The sequence below is a fragment of the Podarcis melisellensis genome (assembly GCF_964234715.1).
Source record: "Podarcis melisellensis genome assembly, chromosome: 6".
NCBI lineage: Eukaryota > Metazoa > Chordata > Lepidosauria > Squamata > Lacertidae > Podarcis > Podarcis melisellensis.
Genome location: NC_138538.1, coordinates 25,782,220 through 25,803,066, shown reverse-complemented (window position 1 = coordinate 25,803,066; position 20,847 = coordinate 25,782,220). Strand labels below are relative to the sequence as shown.

The 20,847-nt window shown below is 42.9% G+C and overlaps 1 protein-coding gene across 17 annotated transcripts in view; it reads right to left on the bottom strand.

Annotated features, from left to right (window-relative positions):
- PTPRT (protein tyrosine phosphatase receptor type T) overlaps positions 1–20,847 on the bottom strand; it is a 591,983-nt gene that overhangs the window by 249,092 nt on the left and 322,044 nt on the right. For all 17 annotated transcript variants that reach the window (XM_081916619.1, XM_081916633.1, XM_081916621.1 and 14 more), the window contains exon 7: positions 19,819–20,112. In XM_081916619.1, the coding sequence (XP_081772745.1) occupies positions 19,819–20,112 (294 nt within the window). The remainder of the gene's footprint in view (positions 1–19,818; positions 20,113–20,847) is intronic.

Here is a 20,847-nt window from a genome sequence, read left to right as displayed (position 1 = left end):
GGATCTGGGCTGATCAACGATCCATTAGATCCTTTGTCCATTGTGTTTCTGTTTGGATGCAGTGGTCATTCCACCTTTTTATTTAGGTCTGTCTCTCCGAAATAAAAGATTACTTTCCAGCTGCTTACCCAATAAGGGATAACTTCTTGTCAGGCACTGGATCTACACTTGCTCACTATCCGTATTGAAAAATACTCCCCATTTTGACAATTCAAAAAATGTGCATCAATTCAGAAAGCATTGCCTCCATCTTAAACTGATTTTATTTGACCAATGTGATGTGATCATGTAGCTATGGATCACTGATTGGCCAATTATCAGTCAAATGGTCCACAGTGATGCCAGCACATAGTCAATTCCAATTCCTCATGAAACCAGCTTGTTTACTCTGATTCTTTATATTCTGAGTAAAATCTGATTCATTGTGAAACCAGCAGGTTTACTATGATGTTCTAGGATCACCTGTATGAATGGTGCAGAAAGGAAAAAGTAACCTTTTAAGAGGAAATATGCCACCTTGGAAGGCAGCAGCTAACAGAAACAATATTTGTTTGTTTTTGTTTGATTAAAATAACTTCATATGTCAATGGAAAATGTCCTATAAAGTCTTAACAACATGTTCACAGCATCTATGCTATGGCTTAGCATCTGGGAATTCATCTGATATCATTTACTTTCCATATTTCTACTGCAAAATACATATAGAATCCTAATTTCATATGTCACCCCACAAAAACAATGATAATAATATGGCACGGGGAGACTATCAGCTTAAGAAAGGTGCCACTTAACCAAGCAGTACAAGACACCATGCAATTTGAGCAAACTGCTTTTAGTTGAGAATTGTATGACAACTGAAAAGATTTCTCTCCTATTTCTCTAAGAGTTTATATTATGATGTAAATTGCAGGAAGGGGAAGATTCTCAGCTGATGCAATTCTACTGCCTCAATGTAATTATACTTATTAAAATGCAGTTTGAAAAGACAAGGTGTGTTTTTTTTTTTTTAAAAAAAATCATATTTAATAAAAAATACTGGAGGGAGTCAAGTCATATCCTCATAAATGATAGGTTAATATTTTCATTTGGTAAATTCGCATAAGACGCATCTGTTGGCTAGGAGGGATATTAAGATACAAAAAGGTTTTCCCCTCCAGTCCTTTCACAAGTATTCACAATACACTCATAAGCAATTTGTTATGGACTGAAAGCATTTTTACTACTAGATGTGAAAAAGAATGTACTTGCCAAATTGTATTTTATCTTCCATGCTCCTTTCTTTTCTCCCATGGGTTGTTTTATTTTTTGTTTTAAATAAAACATACAAACACTAGTTTTTTGAGCAGATCTGCACAGATTATTCCATAATGGCTATTGTGTTGTGACAGACAGTTGGACAGGGACATGTCGTTCCAGGAGTCCAGAAGGAACTTTCTTTTCATGTCTATAGAGGTTCGTTTGACTCTAAATTTAGGCCATAAGGCCATACACCTTTTTGGCTTGCCTTACATTAACTCATGAAGAGGCTCCCCTTCACCCAGGCCTTTGACTTCACAGACACACACACACACACATACACACAAACGGGCTGTCAAATTTTTGCCTGTCAAATTTCAGCGACGCCTTGTGCGAGATAAAAAATTGGTGCCTCCTTGCCACTCGCCTTCCGTTCTGCTCAATTCACTACTATGTCATAGCTGTAACACTCTGTGGCGCCCTGGGCACCAAGGGAACAGGTCGTGCTACCCTAAATCTGCCTCTGCAATGGGCCTGAATGTATCACCCCATTTGCTGCTGATTCTGCTGGGCCTTGACAAAATTGTGACCTCCAAATCATGGAGAGCCACGTGTTGTGGTGAGATCACCAAACTGCCTTCTTGTTCTAGGGTGGATGACCTCCTTGCCTCATTGGTTGCCCCTTTGTTGATGGGGCAAATTTCTGTCGGTTAGTGTTTGATTGGCAACTGAGGGGCTATCTAAGGGGCTGCACCAAGTACTTCTTTCGCATTGTGCAGCGGATCTCCCACCCTCCCTCCCTATAATTTTAGGTTGTGTTTTTGACCTTGCTATGCCTGTCTAGGGGTCGTCTGTTTTTGGAGCAGGGGCCCAGTAGGAATTTTGCCACTTGGCTGATTTGGTTTTTGGTTTTTGCCTACCGTGTAGCAAATCGTCACAACTTTGTAAGGTTGGCGGTTAGGCATTGGTTCATTCTTTGGTGGAGGGGATTATGGATTGGCTGTGCCTGCCCCTCAATTTTGTTGCTGCTATTAGGGAATTCCATTAAAGGAATCCGGGGGCTCAATTTGCTCTGTCCGATCCCCTCTCAGGGGTAGGGCCATGCCAGGGTTCCTGGGAGCATCTGGGGTGAATTAATGAGGCATCTAATCATAGCCTGCATTTTTATCAAGGCTTATATTTTGATCAGGGCCTGTATTTTAAAATGAGCTTAAAGATTTTCAAATGTTTTATGCCAGGCAGAAGACCAGCTGCCTAAGTACTTTGGCAAGATGTTTATCCTCCTGGACAAGGGGGCCCCCTGATTTATAGCAGAAAACAATTCTCAAAGTCGTAAAAAGGGAATTACAGGCTGAGAGCAAGGTTACACTGACCCTACATATTACAGAATATAAAAAAAGCTGAGAAAAAACATAATTAAGAGTTGGTAAATAGTAAAATGAGCCATATCTTCCTAAGGTTAAAGGCCAAGAGCAAATGGAGAAAGCAAATGGAGAAGGGGAGTGTAAACAGAAGAAGAGGCTTTTTCCTATTTTATTTTGACTCTGTAAACTGTTCCTTCCTTTTTACTTTGAGAAGGTTTATTCTTCTAAAAAGCTATCTATGATAAATGTATGAAATATATTGGCTTAAATGTAATTATGCAAAGGATCTAGAAAGAAAGAAATGTTAAATTCTTATTTCATAGAGTCATATAGCTGTAGGAGACCAGAGGGGCAAACGAGCCCAGCCCCCTGCCAGACAGGAGACGCCATCGAGCACTCCTGATATATGGTTGTCAGGCCTTTGTTTAAAGACCTCCAAAAAGGAGATCTTTCATTGATGATGCATGAGAATGTAAACTCAAGATCTCTGACATCTGTTTAAGATAAAAATTTAAAACTATTAACCATCTGTTTTGGAGGGCAATAGGGCAAGGAGGGCAAAAGGTGAGCTGGTAATTAAGGTTCCTTGTTGAGACAAATGTAAGATAAATGACTACTTATTTGTCATTTATAGATTGAAGAATATATAGCTTTTTGTTTCCCATAAAAGGCAATAGGAAATGGGTGTATCTTTTGTGATTGGTTCTAGCAAACAGCCAATAGGAATTTCAACCAGGCTGATTGGACAGAGGCAGCCAAAGGAGGAGCAAGGGGGCTGGGTTAAGGAAATATAAGTGCTGGCCATAATGGCAGGAGGGCAGGCCAGAGCTTGGTAACCATATACCACTGTGCCTCTCATTTATTTGTCTGACAAATAAATTATTATTTTAATTTCTCTATTGCTGCACTGAATATTTCATTCCAGCTAAGCGTTAACCACAAGCAGGGTGCTACATTAAGAGGCAGAAATCCGCCTCTGGGCTCCCCCAGTATGTTTTCCCTTACTGACCTTTGGAGGTTCCAGTTGTCAGTCCTATTCCTGCCGGTGCAGGTTCAGGTAGTGGTCAAATTAATGCCAAATATCCTAAACAAATATTCTGTTTCCTTTGTGATTTGGGGGGTCTTCACACGCAACTGTCCAACTTCTGTGCTTCACAGATAAACTAAGATGTGCTCAACGCAAGGGCCACACTGAACCCACATCCTCTATAATGGAAGCAATTTCCCAAAGTCCCAGAAAATTGAGGTTACTCAGAGGTTACACAGAAGTTATCCAAACATTCGTTGTATCACAATTTCACATGTTCCAGAGAAAAGCCCTAGCATTTGAAACAGGGTTGAGGCGAAATCTTGATTCAGATTACCGGTAATCTTTGTCAAAACTGCAGGCTTAAGCCACTATTTATTGGGGGGGGGGGGACTCCTCGAAGGATACAGTATATAGCTGAAATGTCCCAAGATGCAAAAGAAAAGGAAAACAGCTTATTCTACTTATGTTCTACAAAGCATAGTGAGCAAGCAATTTCAAATAGAGGCCATTTTATTGATAATCATCTATATTTTTATTGTGACAACAGCATAAGGTCCACACAAGACCCCATGCCTTCCTTGAGAGTAACCTGTTAATTGCCATGTCTCTAGCTGCTCGGAACAGAATGCTAAATTCACACTCTGCTATAAAGCAGCCAAAAATCGAAACACCAAAAATAATTTATGGAAACACAGCTTGACGTGGAAATGAATAGCTAAATACAAAACAAAATGTGTGAAAAGAATTGCGAACTGTTTATCTGGGTTTAGAAAAAGAAAATCAACTCTTAATAATAAATCCCTTAGTATTTGTCCAGTTTTAGCAAGCATCTCTGTGGGAATAAAGGAAGCCCTAATGCTCTTATGATGATAGCTTCTCAATAACATTTACAAGGGCTGCATTTATGTGTGCATCAAGACACAGCTATACTTAAATCTCATGCTCCAGACACAAGCTGATTTCATGCACGGATCAGGAAAAAGAAGGGATTGTGAGGAATTCCTAGCTTCGTGTATACAGAAATGTTTGCATCATGATTCAAATCACTATATTCAGCAGGCAGGTGAGTTACCTTATTCTGCCATTTTATGTGACTGAGTGCTGCAACCACCCAAACAGACTTGATTGGACTGCAGATTGTACTTGGAAAAGCTGAGACCTTTCAGACAGCTTCAGTATCAGGTTCTTAGTATTAAAAATTATTCCTTAATGGGTGGGGTCCCTGAATCAATGTGGGTGAGTACTGTGGACTTAAGAGTCAGGGATGAATGGCCCAGAAGATAAAACAGAACAGGTCACAGTTTTGTAAGGAGTATTGCAAGGAGCAGGGAATCATCAATCAGCTTGGATAGCTCAGTTAGTGTGTGGTGCTGAGAATGTCAAGGTAGCAGGTTCAATCCCTGGGTGGGACAACTGCATTTTCCTGCATTGCAGGGGGTTGGACTAGATGATCATCAGGAGCCCTTCCAACTCTACAGTTCTATGATTCTATGATTGCAGAACATCCAGAACAGCAACTCAGATATACTAAGAGGAGCCAATTCCTAGGGGCTGAGGTCCTTTTGGCCCTCCCAATAGAAGACAAAGACAAAGACAAAGAAGAATCCTATCCTAACCAGCAAGGGAATTATTATGTGATTCTCCTTACCACCTTCCTATCCCAGGAATTACTCTTCTTCCTCTAACAGCCAAAGGCTTGGTCTTGTTAAAGTACGAAATGCCCCTCCAAGGCTAATGTGCTGCAGAAACTGCCACTATATCCAATTAAGAATGTATCACTACCTTTCTGGATATCCTCATCTCCACGGAAGCATTAGACCCGTAATGTGTCTGTATTCCAAGGAGAATTAGACAAATCGTATTAAGCACCCCCCAAACTCCATTTCTTATCTTTTAATCTCATGTCCCTTTCTGCTCCTAAATTCTACTGATGGACAATATGTCTTGGTTAATTCATCACTGCTTCCTGTGACATGGCTATGGCAAATTAGCTTAGACTTCATTGCTTTTCCATCTCCCATGGTGCACCCAGTCACTTTATTACACACCTGTGCCCTTTCTGTTAAATACCTTCCCATTTGAAACCAAGCAGACATCTGCCTGTGATGACAAACATGTTGCATTAATACAGTGCCAAAGATTACTCGGAGACAATATTGTGCTCTGAGAACAAAAAAAGAAAATAATAACAACTGCTTCACAAGCAAAAGGCTTGCTTTAAATCATGGGTTGGCAAACTAAGGCCCGGGGGCTGGATAAGGCCCACTAGGGTCATAGATCTGGCCCATGGAGCCTTCCACCCACTCGGTCAGTTGCCTTGCCATGCCGGGTTAGTTCCAGTTTAGCTCTGCAGAGAGGCGCTTTCCTGGGACTACATTTGCCAGCATGCTCTGAGGTTGCTCAGACTTCCATGACGCTGGCCAATCTGAAGCCTTAGCAACCTCAGGCCTCCCTTCCATTGGCCAGTTTGACACAAGCCGGTGGCCAATGGCGACCCTTCCCGAAGCTCGCTGCTCCAATCAGGGTGAGGCGCAGGGCAGGGCGCCTTGTTAACATCTAGCTCCAAGAAGGGAGGAGGAGAAGCGAAGGGGCGGGAAGAAGTGGGAGCAGAGAGCCTGCAAAGAGGGGGGAGGAGGAGGGGGAGGAGGACTCCTCTGTGCTGCTCGGCGGTGGCACATTAGCAGCCCGGTCATGGACACCCAGGGGTAGGGGCCCTTCCCAGCGGGGTGGCTGCGGCCCCTCTGCACAAGCTGAAACCCAGCATTGGCAGGCTGGCCCCTTCCTAGCCCAGCCCGCTCCATCTGAACGCGGTGAGTGGAGGTATCTCAGCCGCTCTGTCTCCAAGGGAAGGAGGGAGGGAGGGAGGGAGGGAAGGAAGGTTTATGTGCCTGGTCCGGCCCACCACAGGTTCTGAGGGACAGTGAACCAGCCCCCCCGCAGGAAAAGTTTGCTGACCCCTGCTTTAAATGTTTCACCTTTGCTTCTCTGCTAAGCAGAGTAGGCAATACTAGGATAGATAGCCTGATATAAGCCCATTTCCTATGTTGTTGCAAGGAAAGACAAGATTCACAGCCTCTTTCCAGATGGAAGGCGCAGCTGTTCACTTATCTGTTACAGAGATCCAAATATCATTTCTCTTGGTTACTACATTTTTAGGTCCTAAACCCGCCATCTAGGAGACAACAGACCATTGTGTCCGACAAAGAGTTGTTAACTCGATCTCTGTAAGGCGTAACTGAAAATGAAGTGGGCTTCCTCAAATAAATTTATGAAATTTCCTTTTGCAATTTCCTTTAGCAGCTTGTGAGGATCGCCTCTTTGGGTCATGTCCAACACTGTTCATGTGTCAGGCTTCAGGAAATGCTATCCCTCCCCCGGTGGCAGCAAGAAGCAGAGAAAACAAGGAAGTTTCCTACCAATGAGTTTATTCCATCATCACAGCGACAGACAAAGGAATGAAATCTGCCTCCCGGTAATGATGTTGCTCCAAGTTCCTTCCCCCTTCCCTTCCTAGCAACAGCATATTCCCTTACTGTGGCCGCCAATGCCTAATTGTCTCTGACTCCTTTGCTCTTGCACTGTCAATGAATGCCACGTTCTGGGAGAAGGGGGATCAGAAATACTCTCCAGTGATAACATGTCAACTGGCTCCCCTGGCTCTGGCTCCTCCCCCCCCCCCACTCCCAACACATCCCAACTCTTCTGTTTTCCTGTCTCTGAGTTGTGACCTTTCCTCAAACCTCTGCTGTAATTCAATACTGCCATCCTCTTCTCTGGGAGCTTCAGGAGAAGGTGGGTGGTCTCCACCATTCCTCCTCAATCCCGTCTCCTTCAGTCCAGTCCCTTACACCATGCATGAGAAGAGCAGACTTCCACTGGCACAACACAACTCCATTTTCCCTCTCTTCCCTCCTGAAACCTCCCTTCAAAATCTGCTCTGGAGCTGTGGGGAATTCTCTTGAAAACATTGTGTTTTCCCAGCAGTGATCCCATGACTACAGTCATGTGGCAGGAATTCTAACAGTTCCTTCACTCCACCCCCCCCCCCCAAATGTCCTTCTGTTATGGCTGTTGTGTGAAAAATAGCTGTGTGCATATCAAGGGCACTTGTTGGATAGTGTCAGTGGTGTTCCTAATGATGAAGAAAGGTTAGGGCTCACACAAGATGTCACTGAATAGTGTGTAGCTTATCTAGCCCTATAATAATAATAATAATAATCAAAGCATTTATTACCCATGAAGCTCACCCACCAAGCCAACCCCTCAAGGTCCACCTCAAGGACCATATGAAACAACTTGGACCCTGCAATCATCATTTGAGGCCCTTCTCCATGCGCTTCCTATGCTAGAAATTCAGAGTGTGACAACACTAGAATGGGCCGTTTCTGCAATGGCTCCCTGCTTGTGGGATGCTCTCTCAAGGGAGACTCGTCTGGCACCTTCATTATACCCCTTTAGGTGCCAGTCGAAAGCATTCCTCTTCAGTCAGGCTTTTTGCTAATTAAACAATCTGTGGGAAATTGCAGTCAACTATAAGTAGCAAGGTTAGGGCTAGTTAATGCATAGGCACCGAGATCATATAGTTGTATTCCTAGATTCAGCTAGGTTAGGCCTCCTCAAACTTGGCCCTCCAGATGTTTTGGAACTACAGTTCCCATCATCCCTGAACACTGGTCCTGCTAGCTAAGGATCATGGGAGTTGTAGGCCAAAAACATCTGAAGGGCCAAGTTTGAGGAGGCCTGAGCTAGGTCATGCCCCTCACCTGGAAGTTTCTTCCTTTATTCATTCCCTTCTTCACCATGTGAACTTACTGAAGTAGGACGTGCCTGAGCTTGCTTGCTTGCTAGAAGCTCAGACTGCATGCTTAGAGCTATTTCACTATATTTTGTATCTCAAGATTTCTGTCCGTGTTTATTTGCTGCTGCTTGGATAAATGCATGCACTTGGCCCTTGGAACTTTGTAAGTAAAGCATTTTTAAACTCACTGAAGTGTGTGTTCTGTTTAACGCTAAGAGGGATAGAATTGGGGAAGCTTTGGTACTACCTAGAACAGGATACTTGAAAGGTTTTACACGCTGTACTGCTGCTTGCTTTTTGTGATTTTAAAACTCTGCTTGGAGCTTTCTCTTAGTAGAGAGTGTGCATAGCACTTTGGAGCTATGCATCCCGCCAAAATGAACTATACATTTTGCCCCCTGCCCCAATCTATGGTCTTTTAAACTGTGGGGAGGGGATTATTTTTGCTTGTTACTATGGTATGTCTTTTTATATTGTAAATTGCCCTGTGATCCTTGGATGAAGGGCTGTATAGACATACAAAAATAATAAAAAAAACCCACAGCAATAACCTGCTATTTCAGGAATGCTTTGCTACCTTTTCTTTCCTGTACTGCTGCAAGCATCTGCCCCTGCCCTGATTTATTAGGACTTTAGGATCAGAAGTTGTTATTCATTCACAGCAAGACTAAATCCCCTGTAGCAAGGCTGCCGCCATCATGCAGGGATAGGATAATGATGTTGGATCATAGCCAGCAAAAGTATATCACAAAGATAAATGTGTGTTCTTTAATTATCTGGAAATAACTGAAGAGGCACACTTCTCATGCTTAGGAGGAAGCAACCATTTTCTTCCTGACATGGTGGGGATCAAGGGGGAGACTGTAAGCAACAGTGCCAGGACTCGTTGGCTGGAGGCTGGGAATGAGCTGGATTATTGGAGAGGAGTAGACTCTGCTGTTGTCTATGCCTGGCATTTAAAAAGAGAGGGGAGAAAATCCAGGGAAAGGGCAGTACATATTTTGCTTTACCACCCAAACTGGAAATACTGGAAAGACCTGGGTTTTGATTCACAACTACGGGAGGCATTCAACTAAATTGTTCTGCCAGCTCAATCATTTGCACTAGTGCAGGGGTGTGGAGCCTCTGGCCAGGGAGCCTAATTTGGCCCACAAGGCTGTTTTCTCAAATCATAGCCACTCATCCATTAGTTGATGTCACTAGTGGTGTCAGCTGATGAGCAGGAGGACAGAATTTAATCCTGCATTCACTGGGCACTCACATTCCAAGCAGATCTCAAGATCACACAGCAAAGCAACAGGATTTAATCAGCACTCACCAAATGAGATTAAAGCCATGTGCAAAAGTGTGTGTAAGGTGCATCAAAGAGGCTTTGACAAAGACTTTAAGACAGCTCCTGTGCTCCCATTCGAGCTTCCAGGGACTCCAACAGGAATGTGAGGGCTGTCTTAAACCCTTTCTGCAAGTTTCCGAGCTTTTGCGAGCTTTTTTGCGGAGAAGGTCTTGTTGCTCCGCCATGACCTCCCTGCCAATTTGGATACAATAAAGGAACTGGAGGCCCTTCGACTGTCCTCGGGTTCAGTATTGGACCACTTTGACTGGATATCCCCAGCCGATGTGGACAGACTCCTCCGAGCTGGAAAGCCCACCACCTGTCCTCTCGACCCGTGCCCGTCCTGGCTGATTAGAGCGTGTCCAGACGAGGTGCGGGCCCCCCTGGGGGATATCATCAATCTGTCCCTTGGCACCGGGACATTCCCAGGGGAACTGAAGGAGGCAGTGGTGCGCCCGCTCTTAAAGAAAACATCATTAGATCCCTTAGATCTATCCAATTACCGCCCAGTTTCGAATCTTCCATTCCTGGCTAAGGTGATTGAGAGAGCGGATGCTGAACAGCTTGGTAGGTTTCTGGATGAAACATCGGCTCTGGATCCATTCCAGTCCGGCTTCCGCGCTGGTCATGGGACCGAGACGGCTCTGGTCGCCCTAACAGATGATCTCCGCAGGCAGCTGGATTGAGGCGGGTCGGGGCTGCTGATTCTTCTAGACCTGTCAGCAGCCTTCGACATGGTCAATCACGAACTCCTGGACCACCGCCTTGCCGACGTGGGGATCCAGGGCACAGTCCTTCAATGGCTGCGCTTGTTTCTCTCTGGTCGGGGACAGAGGGTGGCGCTTGGGGGGGAATTGTCATCCCGCCACTCCTTGGTGTGTGGTGTGCCCCAGGGTGCAATACTCTCCCTGATGCTTTTTAACATCTTTATTCGCCCCCTCGCCCAGCTTGTCCAGAGTTTTGGGCTGGGCTGCCATCAGTATGCTGATGACACCCAACTCTATCTGTTGATGGACGGCCACCCGGACTCGGCCCCAGACACACTGATCAGATGCTTGGAGGCTGTGGCTGGATGGTTACGTGGGAGCCGGTTGAAGCTAAATCCTTCAAAGACAGAGGTCCTCTGGCTGGGACGGGACGACATGGGACTGAGGGGGCAACTCCCATCTCTTGCGGGGGTGCAATTAGTGCCAGCACCATCCGTTAAGAGTTTGGGTGTAATCTTCGATACCTCCCTCTCACAAGAGACAAGGGCCCTCCAGGACTTGACATCTTTCCGCAGGGCCTGCAAGACAGAGCTGTTCCACCTGGCCTTTGGTCAGGGCGCAGCCTGACTCCCTCCTTTGGCAATCTTTACAAAACTTTAGTTTATGGTTGCCATCAATTTTGATTTTAATTCATTTTTATAATGTTTTATAATGTTGTACTGTTTTAGTGTTGTTAGCCGCCCTGAGCCCGGCTTCGGCTGGGGAGGGCGGGATATAAATAAAACAACTTCTTCTTCTTCTTCTTCTTCTTCTTCTTCTTCTTCTTCTTCTTCTTCTTCTTCTTCTTCTTCTTCTTCTTCTTCCCTCCCATTTAAGTCCCACCAGGTGAAAACATTCCTCTTATACCAGACCTTTGGCTAATTAAACAATCTATGGCCTTGTGTGAGGGGGATATTGTTAAGTTTGTTTTTGTGTTAAATATATTTTATACTGTAAACTGCCTTGTGATCCTCAGATGAAGAGTGGTATATAATTTTAATACAGTATATATATATATAATCCTCCCCTTTGCTAGCACAATGGATTCTCCCAGCTCTCCTTGCTTTTTGCATGCCTGCACCATCCTCAAATCTAGACACTTTATTAGCACTGTGCTGAATACAACCTTAAGTGATATTATCAGAACTCAGCAAGATGGAGGGCATGGGAGGGGCTTAAGCATGTCTACTAACCTGAGCGGCCAGCTCAGTCCACCACTGAAATAGGATACCAACCAAACCTTCAAACTGGTGGCTGCAGACAACATGAGCAGCTCACAACATATTTTGCCTTAATAACCTCTTTTGTCCCCCAGTTAACCCAACAAGATGCTTTGGTTTTCTCCTGTCAGCAACTGCTGGGGTGTCTGCAATATTGCCCTGTGCCTCCTGTTTTAATCACTGAATTCTAATGGGATTGCTTCGTTACATATTTTAACTATGGACGTTTATATTTAACATAGGCTCAATGGGGTTGTTTCATTGTGTATTTTAATACATTAATTATTGCGTACCAGGAAAATTGAGGGGTGTTTTCAACCCAGCTTCGTGTGTGGCTCCCGTTTTTTCTGCTTCCATCTACTCCCTGCTTGGGATAAAGGAGAAATTCAGTTCAATTCACATTTTATTGTGAGTCTGCCTACTTTACAGTCCCTGAAATGATATTCATACTGACATGCAGTTATACTCTGAAATTTGTACTTTACTGGATTTTGTGAGGCAGCTCTCCTACCAAATAAAGTGCAAACAATGCATATTTGGAGCAAAAAGTGTGCTCCATTGACTCCATTAAGTCAGTGAAAATAACACATCACATGCATTATATTAGGGCAAATGGCTCGCGAAAGTGTGTGTATAAAGCAACATCCCAGATGCAAATGTATATAGGAGGAGAAAAGCGCACTGAAATGGGGAGCCCAAATGCTGATGATTTTTTGGCGGGCTTTAAAAAGGATATATCACCCAAAAAATAATCGGGAGGGTGGATAAAAGAACATAAGACTGGAAAAGAGAGAAACTGAGAGAAATCAAAACTGACAGATCTGTCCATTGAGAGATGCTCAATAGTTGAGTTTAGTTCTGGCACCATTGCACAATATATGACTATGCCTGGTGAGGCCACTTAAACCACAAGTACTGAATATGGAAATAATCTCAGAACTGTGTATGCGTGTGTTTTGCGGCAGTTACAGAAAGAAAAGATAACTTCTTAAAACACATTGCCACTGAGAACAAAAAAGATATTTATATTGGTGTGTGTGTGTGTGTGTGTGTGTGTGTATAAAATACACTCTACTTTTCACCTCTTCCAGGTCTCAAAGATAATACACTACTGAGGCACTGAGTCAAAGACTGACATCATCTCCAGTGCCTGGTAAGGGCATGAAGATCAACAAATTTTGATAGTCTTGCCAGGTCCTGATGGTTTCCAGTTTACTGCAGTGCTTTCTCACTGGTGGTACCAGATTTATGGAATGCACCCTTTGCTGAAATGTAAGAGACTCAATCTCTATTGGTGTTCCACTGGCTTCTGAAGATGCACCTCTTTACTCAGGTATTCCCTTGTTATCTGGACCCCAATCTCTGATTTTCATAGCTGTGTAGCTTAAGTGAAATTGTTTTATTGCATATTTTCATTATGGATAGTAATTATTTGTGGGGTTTTTTGCTTTTTATACTTTGTTAAGCTGCTTAAAAGCCTATTTTGACATTAAGTGGTATATAAAAATAAATGATGAATAACTACATGTGAAAAGAAGACTTATTTGGCAACTGAGAACACCTCTTCCTTTACATAACAATGTTTGCCAGTATTATTAGTTCTATGGAAAAGACAGACAAACCAGGTCTCACTATTTCACAGGCTATAAACATCAGCAAGTACATTGTATTTTCCCTGCCACAGCAGTTTGAACATGTGGGTTTTATGGGCCAAGGGAGGTCAAAAGGAATGGGAAAATGAAGAAAAGTATAGTGAGACAAACACACAATTTTGATGACTCCCATCAAAATCTGCTCCAGGGCATGCTACACCTTTGATCATGAAAAGAGCCACCTTTCTCAACGGAGTCACCCACACATTCACAGTGCAACTTGCACTGATTCCCATTCTGCAGCAACACAAAACAGAGACAGAAACAATAGGGGGAACTTTTATTCCAAGTCTTGTAAAGGTTTTCCCTTCTCACACTGAGGGAAAAGGTGAGTGTGTAATTCTTCTGTCATTCAAATGGAACAAGTCCTAAATAAACATTTCCCCTTTGCTTCAGCTATGGAAATCCACAACCAACTAACCAAATATCAGAATGCAACAATTCTTGTCACTTGGTGAAATTTCATTTCTGCCACTTGCTTCCTTGCCAGGGGGTACCAAACAATGCACTGCTCAAGTTGTTCAGGTCCTTGTTGTACACTAAGTGCAAGACACATTTGTCAGATCCTCACTGTGATCAACTCCTGCCCAGAAACCTTTGTCCACACTGTGGAAGGATGTGCGGATCCAGAATTGGCCTCCACAGTCACTTATGGACACATGTTAAGACCATATTCATGGAAGACAATCTTAGTCGGCTACAAGTGATCACCAAAGAAGAAGAAGAAGAAGAAGAAGTACTCTAGCAATGTGCTGGGTGCTTAAGAGAAGATAATTGTAAAAGGAAGATAGACAACATTCAGGTGGGGACATGGAAAAGGCTCAGAAACTAACAAATTAATAGGGTGCATTATGTAAAGAAGTCAGAAAGCACAAGAGATACAGTGGTACCTTGGGTTACAGATGCTTCAGGTTACAGACGCTTCAGGTTACAGACTCCACTGACCCATAGATAGTACCTCAATTTAAAAACTTTGCTTCAGGATGAGAACAGAAATCGTGTGGTGGCAGCGCAGCGGCAGCAGGAGGCCCCATTAGCTAAAGTGGTACCTCAGGTTAAGAACAGTTTCAGGTTAAGAACGGACCTCCGGAACGAATTAAGTTCTTAACCCGAGGTACCACTGTACATGGAAGAAGAGACTAGGCTATTTCAAGGAGTTTACATCTTAAGGTTATTGTGATGATGATGATAAGTAAAGTTCACATTTCTTGTTCCATTCTTATCAGACTGAAAATGTTATGGAAATATTGCACCAGCAAATTGCTTCAATTTCATTGTACCATAATAGCAACATCTTTTGTTTTAAAGGTTTCAAGCTAGAGAGATAATATGAGCAGCAAGAATAGGCATGTTACAGCCTGTCTTTCTGAGCATTTATTAAAATAATAATCAAGTCACTTTCCAAATTTACCACTGAAGCAGAAAAAATACAAGCCTTCCCAGGTACTGTACTCCACTTGGAGCTAATAGATAAGAAAAAGAGGATGCATTGAAAACAGCTGCCTCCTTCTACTAAACAGAATCCTATTTTGGAGAGCAAAATCTTATGACAAACCGGCAAAAAAATGCCACAAAATGCTGCAGTCCCTGGTCGTATCGATTGGAGCATTAGGCATTTGAAAAAAACGAGATTTTCATCTATGATGCTTTCCCCTCGGTCTCAGGGAATTTTATCTCAAAATCACAGAATATTTCACTAATATACTGTGATGCTGCCCACCTGCCGTCTTAGAAAAAGATAATGATATTGTATTAATTGTATCATCAATATAGTGCACTCTTGTTTCTGCAGACACCTTGGGGGCCCATAAATATGACTTCAACAGAGCCATGCTCAGAATAGAGAGGGAAAGAGAAAGATGCATAAAGCACATTGATATATTGCAACAGCAGACATAAATCAAGTTTGGGATAGCGAGTTATTAATCCATGGAAAAGCCTGGTAGATGATATTAGGCTAGGAGGATTGTGGATCTATATATCTGTGATCCTTTTTTAAAAGATAAGATTTCAGTATGAGAGCATTTTGGCTCACTTCATTTTATAAAATGAAGCAAAATAATTCTACACCCTGTACTGCCATTGCCCATGGGCTGTGGGGCCTAGGTCTGGGACTCTGCAAGTCCTGGGGGTCCTCAAATGACCCTCAGAAGCAGTGGCAGATGTTTGGGGTGGCAATGTATGTAGTACTGTAGGCCAGTAACCACCACTTTCATTTATTTCATGATGTGGGGAGATAAGTGGGTAAACAGTTCATGGAAGCACCAGAGAAGGTGGTTCCAGAGTCCAGCCAAACCCAACACCCTCATTTCTCCAGAGTACCAGAATTCTAAGAAAATGAATATATCAGGCATGGCTAAAGCCATCTCTGTCAGCATTTACTTCAAGAGTAGGGAATCCTTTTCAAACTAATAGCCACATTTCTTTCTGGGCCACCTTCTGAGGACCACATGCCAGTGTTGAGTGGAAGCAAAAGCAACAGCCAGTAGAAAATCAAATGTAAATTTTACTTTTCTACAGTAGACTAGTGTCTACACACACTCTCACACCTCTCTCGTCCTGCTGCTGTGCAAATAAGGAGCACTATCATGGTTCATTGACATATTCCAGCCAAGCAAAAATATTTGGGTTACAAAGCAGGATGAGTGAGGGCTATGGCCTGAGGAGAGAGGGTGTTATCTGAAGAGAGACCCAAGGGTCAGGTAGAGAGGTCATCCTCACAGGTATACTTGGTAGGGATGTGGGACAGGGCCTTCTTGGTGGCTGCTCCCGGGCTTAACTCCCTCCCTAAATATGTTAGACTGGCTCCCTCTTTGGTGTCTTTCTGCTGGCAGGTGAAGACTTTCTTCTTCTAACAGGCTTTTGGGAATTGACTCCTTTTAACGAAAGGGTGGTTGCTGTGCTGTTTTTTATTGTAGCAGCTGAAATTAGGGGGGAAAGCGGGATAAAATTTTATATATACAATGATAATGATAGTAACTGCTGAAGACATACTTAGGGAATGGTATTTATCATGCTATTCTGTATTCAGAGCCAAAAACATTTAATCAATTGTATTGACATAGGGGGGGCTCATGATCTGAAACTGGCGAACTTCCGTCTCAATTCTCATTCTCATCAAAAAGCTAATAATGGAGCGTGACACTACCTAAGTGAAATCTCTGTGATGGTGAATTTTTCTTCAACAAGAAAAGACAGGTGGCAAGTGAGCAAATGTCAATTATTTACTACCGTCTACGTGACTGTTTTCCACTACCCAATTTAATATTTAACTGTACCAATGCTAGTTAACCTGTGCAAAGGTGGGCTACATCCAAATGTTGTTGGTGAAAACATAAAAACTATTATTATTATTATTATTATTATTATTATTATTATTATTAAAAATAGTGTTTTTATTTATTTTCATGATACAGAAGACAAATTTTGAGAAAACAATTGTTACAACAGTAAAACCTTTGTTAATTTATCTGGATTGCTCTCTTATTAAGAACGGGGCATAACAGGTGTGAGTGGGCAAATTTGTGTTTCCTCTAGAAAACTCTGATATTTGAATAAGTGTGAGATTTGAAATTCTTGTAGTTTTTCTGTAATTCAATATTCTTATAAATGTTTCCTTTACAGTAAAACAAATGTTGAATCATGGGTTTTCTTCTCTATGATAACCAGACAAATGATGGAAATTCTCCCTTTTATGGCCCAACTTAGGGCAGCATTAAATACTTCCTGGGGCGTGGGAGATTCGACACTAAAATGGAAGGTGTACGAAGCCCAGCAGATGCAGAGTATCATATCAGATTACTTTGTAGGGCACACACATCCTGTCATTTAACTGTCAGCTCTTGTGAATAGTGAAGTCTCACATTAGAAACTGTGAGCTGTGACTGGCAACCAAGTCTCAGCCGCAAGTTTCCTGTTTCATAAAGCAACCAGCCTCCCATCTCTAGCAGCTTTGACTTTTCAGAATCACTCTGTTTTCCACTAGAGTCATTTGAAACAATCTTTTACAACACAAAATTTGGCTTCAGGCTGTAGGATTTGACAGTGACTTCATCGTTGGGAGGATTTACAGAAGATGAGACTGGCATGTCCTCAGATAACGAGCCTGTTGGGATGATAGTTTATTTTTTTCATATTTTTTTTTTGCGCCTCTCACACCACCAGCAACAACGATAGAAAACCTGTCCTTCCTCTCTAGCTTCTGAAAGCCACCTGCTGATTACTGCCTGTAATACATTAAAACAAAAGCCAAACAACAACAACAACCTACACCTGGGTGCTAAGAGGAAAGACCTGAGCTATAGTCCAAGACCACCAATGAAGCAAGATCTGGCCCAAAGTTTTCACAGAGTTTAAGTTGAGGGCAGAAGTGTCTGCAATCAATTCAACTAGCCCATCCAGCCATCCATTGCCTGTTGAGGGTGCTCCTTTGGGTGCCCTTTCAAGGCCTACAATTCATCCACCAATATGAGAAGTGGGTTTGCATTGGGGAAGGGAAGCCTTTCACCTCCCTCCCCCCTTTTTATTTTGCAAATGATTATTTAAACACTTTTTTTTAAGTCACCTGCTTCACAGAGCTCTGGCTGTTACTGTCTCCATCATTAATTTATGGAGTGCCACTATAAAGATGATAGACTACTCAAAAACAGTGTGAATCACTTCTCACTGTCTTCTCCAAAAAATATACAGTGGTACCTCTGGATACGAACGGGATCTGTTCCGGAGCCCCGTTCGCATCCAGAAGCAAACGTAACTAGCGACAGCACGTCTGCACATGCACGTCGCTTTTCGCCGCTTCTGCACATGCGTGTGACATCATTTTGAGCGTCTGTGCATGCGCGAGCGGTGAAACCCAGAAGTAACACACTCCGTTACTTCCGGGTTGCCACGGAGCACAACTCGAACACGCTCAACATGAAGCATATTCAACCTGAGGTATGACTGTAAAGGTTTATTCTTGGCTGCCCCATGTGGTTAGGGAGGAGAGTGATTAACCTTGAGTCTGGTTCAGATGGTATACTGAACCAAACCAAACCTTGGCTTTAGTTTAGTTTAGCTGAGCTTAGTGTGAGAGCAAAGAAGGTCAGGGATGAGCAGAGTGGCTACAAGAATCTCTTAAGTAGTCTGCAAGTTTGTGTGGTCCCAGGAAACCATAGTCTGACATACCACAACATGCAAACCAGGACAGTGCATATTCTGAATGTATGTTTATAGTCAGGCCCATGTAGAGCTTGCCTGAGGCCCAGGGTCGGGAGTCCCTGGTTGTTTGGGAGGCATGGGGTGTGCTTGGCATGACAGCCTAAGTCCAACAGAACCCTGGAAGCCCCACACGCTGCTCCAACTGGCTTTGCCCTCTGAGGCCCAGGACAAGTCTACCTAGCTGCCCCTCTCCCCCTGCAAAGGCCCGCTTACAGTGCTTGGTGTTATACTACAACTCTCCAAATTCTCATGCTACTAGTACTACTGACATAACAATGAAAAGGTAGCAGAAGAAGCCCCATTGTTTTGTCCTTCATGTTCATCCATAAAACTATCCATAAACCCTATGCAGTAAGGTGAATGTGTCCATTAGAGTACAATGTTGAAGTCCCACTATCAGTTTTCTACACAGAAACCATAAATTCAGAAACAGAATATTGATACTCCAGAGGACAAGCTGATTTAACAGTGTTGTATTATGCTGTTTATCATATATGACATGGACCGACTCTTCTTACATAAGTCCCATCACAATGAGGCGACACTTGAAAGAGCCCTCCACGAAGTGGAAATACAATGAAAAACTCTGGTCAAAACCCCTGTTCTCTGACTTACTTCAGTCTTGAGGCCCAGTGACTCCCGATTCTTTTTTGAAGGATATATAAGAAAAGAGCAACCCACATCACTTACATTGCCATGTGTTCCTTCTCTCATTATGTGAGTGACTGTGTGTGTGCAAATCAAAATGGAATACACCAATGTGATTACAAAGCAGAGTCATTTATATTGTACCATGATTCATATATTTTAAACTTTTCAATATATTATAAACAGCACTTTTTTCGGGGGGGGGGAGCAGGGGTACGCATACCCCTAATTTTTTGTGAATCTAAATTTGGTCTCATTGACTGGTAGTATTTCAATACAAGTAGGAAAATGAGAGTACCCCTAAACATTTTTTTTTAGAAAAAGAACACTGATTATAAAACAACATGAACTTATGGGATAGGGAAGGGCATAAGGTCATAAGCAAATAAAATGAAATACATATCCTCTTTTTTTAAAAAAAAACCGAGGGGGCGGGAAATATGCAGCAGGCAGGGGAAATACAATAAGAGTGGAGGAACTTACTTGGACCATATACTACATCTGATTATTTGGTCAACAGAAAATCAGCCTTTACCATAACATGCCCCTGTTTGTATGACACTCACAGAGTCTTAAAATCAATATGACTTACCTGCACATTTTGTTCTTGTTGTGAGCGGAGGTCCAGGAGGTCCAGTTCCTCCTTCTCCAGGTCTGGTAAGAAGCACTCTGATCTCATACTCCACATCGGGGTCTAGATGCCATAACTTGTAATTGGGTGAATCAACAATGTGGGTTTCAGCCCAGTTCCCATTGGTCGTACGGTACTCCACCTCTTTCAGGATGATAGGTCCATCTCCAATGATGGAGTTGGCATTTGGCTTGATCCATAGATAGGTGGCTCCAACTGCTAGAAGTTCTGGAGGTGCAATAGGTGTGGGAGGTTCTGCAAGCAAGAAGAATGGAGATATTTGTGGGTGATAATTTCTTGGTGGTGGGGAGTAGATGGGTTGTCATTATGCAATGCAATGGGAGCAGTAGACAACACACAAAAGTTATACAGAGAGATGGCTATCCACGACACCAACATTAAAATGGGCAGCCAAATTTCACGTGCTAATGAGACAATCAATACTGCTTTATTTTGAAGAAAGGGTTCAGATGCACTCTGTTTCTTTATAAAGAAGGGGTTTTTTGGGGGGGTCCCATCACAGAAAAAGCCACATTTCTTGTGCCTGTCAGCTGAATCAGCCTTACAGACGATCAGGTCCTCTAAAGCATATCCAAGTACCTTGCCAGTCCCATATGGGTTCGCATTTGTCCTTAAAAGTGTTCTTAAAATAGAGGTTGGAGGAAAGAGTCCGTATGAAACAGCATCATGGAAAAGGTACTCTTCAGTCTACAACTAAGTAGTTGCCAACAATGTCACCACTGTTAATGCATCATGTTCACTCCATGCGAATCAAGAACAAGAAAAGTTTTGCAACTTCATATTCAAGGGCACTTAGCTAAGCCTTCAAAATGCTTATGGATTCCGTAAGAAAGATCTCTATTACGGCATTAGGAGATATGAATCAGATACTATTACTTTTGTGGGAAAATTGAGAGCAAGTTAATCAAAGCACATCTCTTCAGCACCCTTTGATAAAATCAATATAACATCTACAGTCGCTGCCCTGAT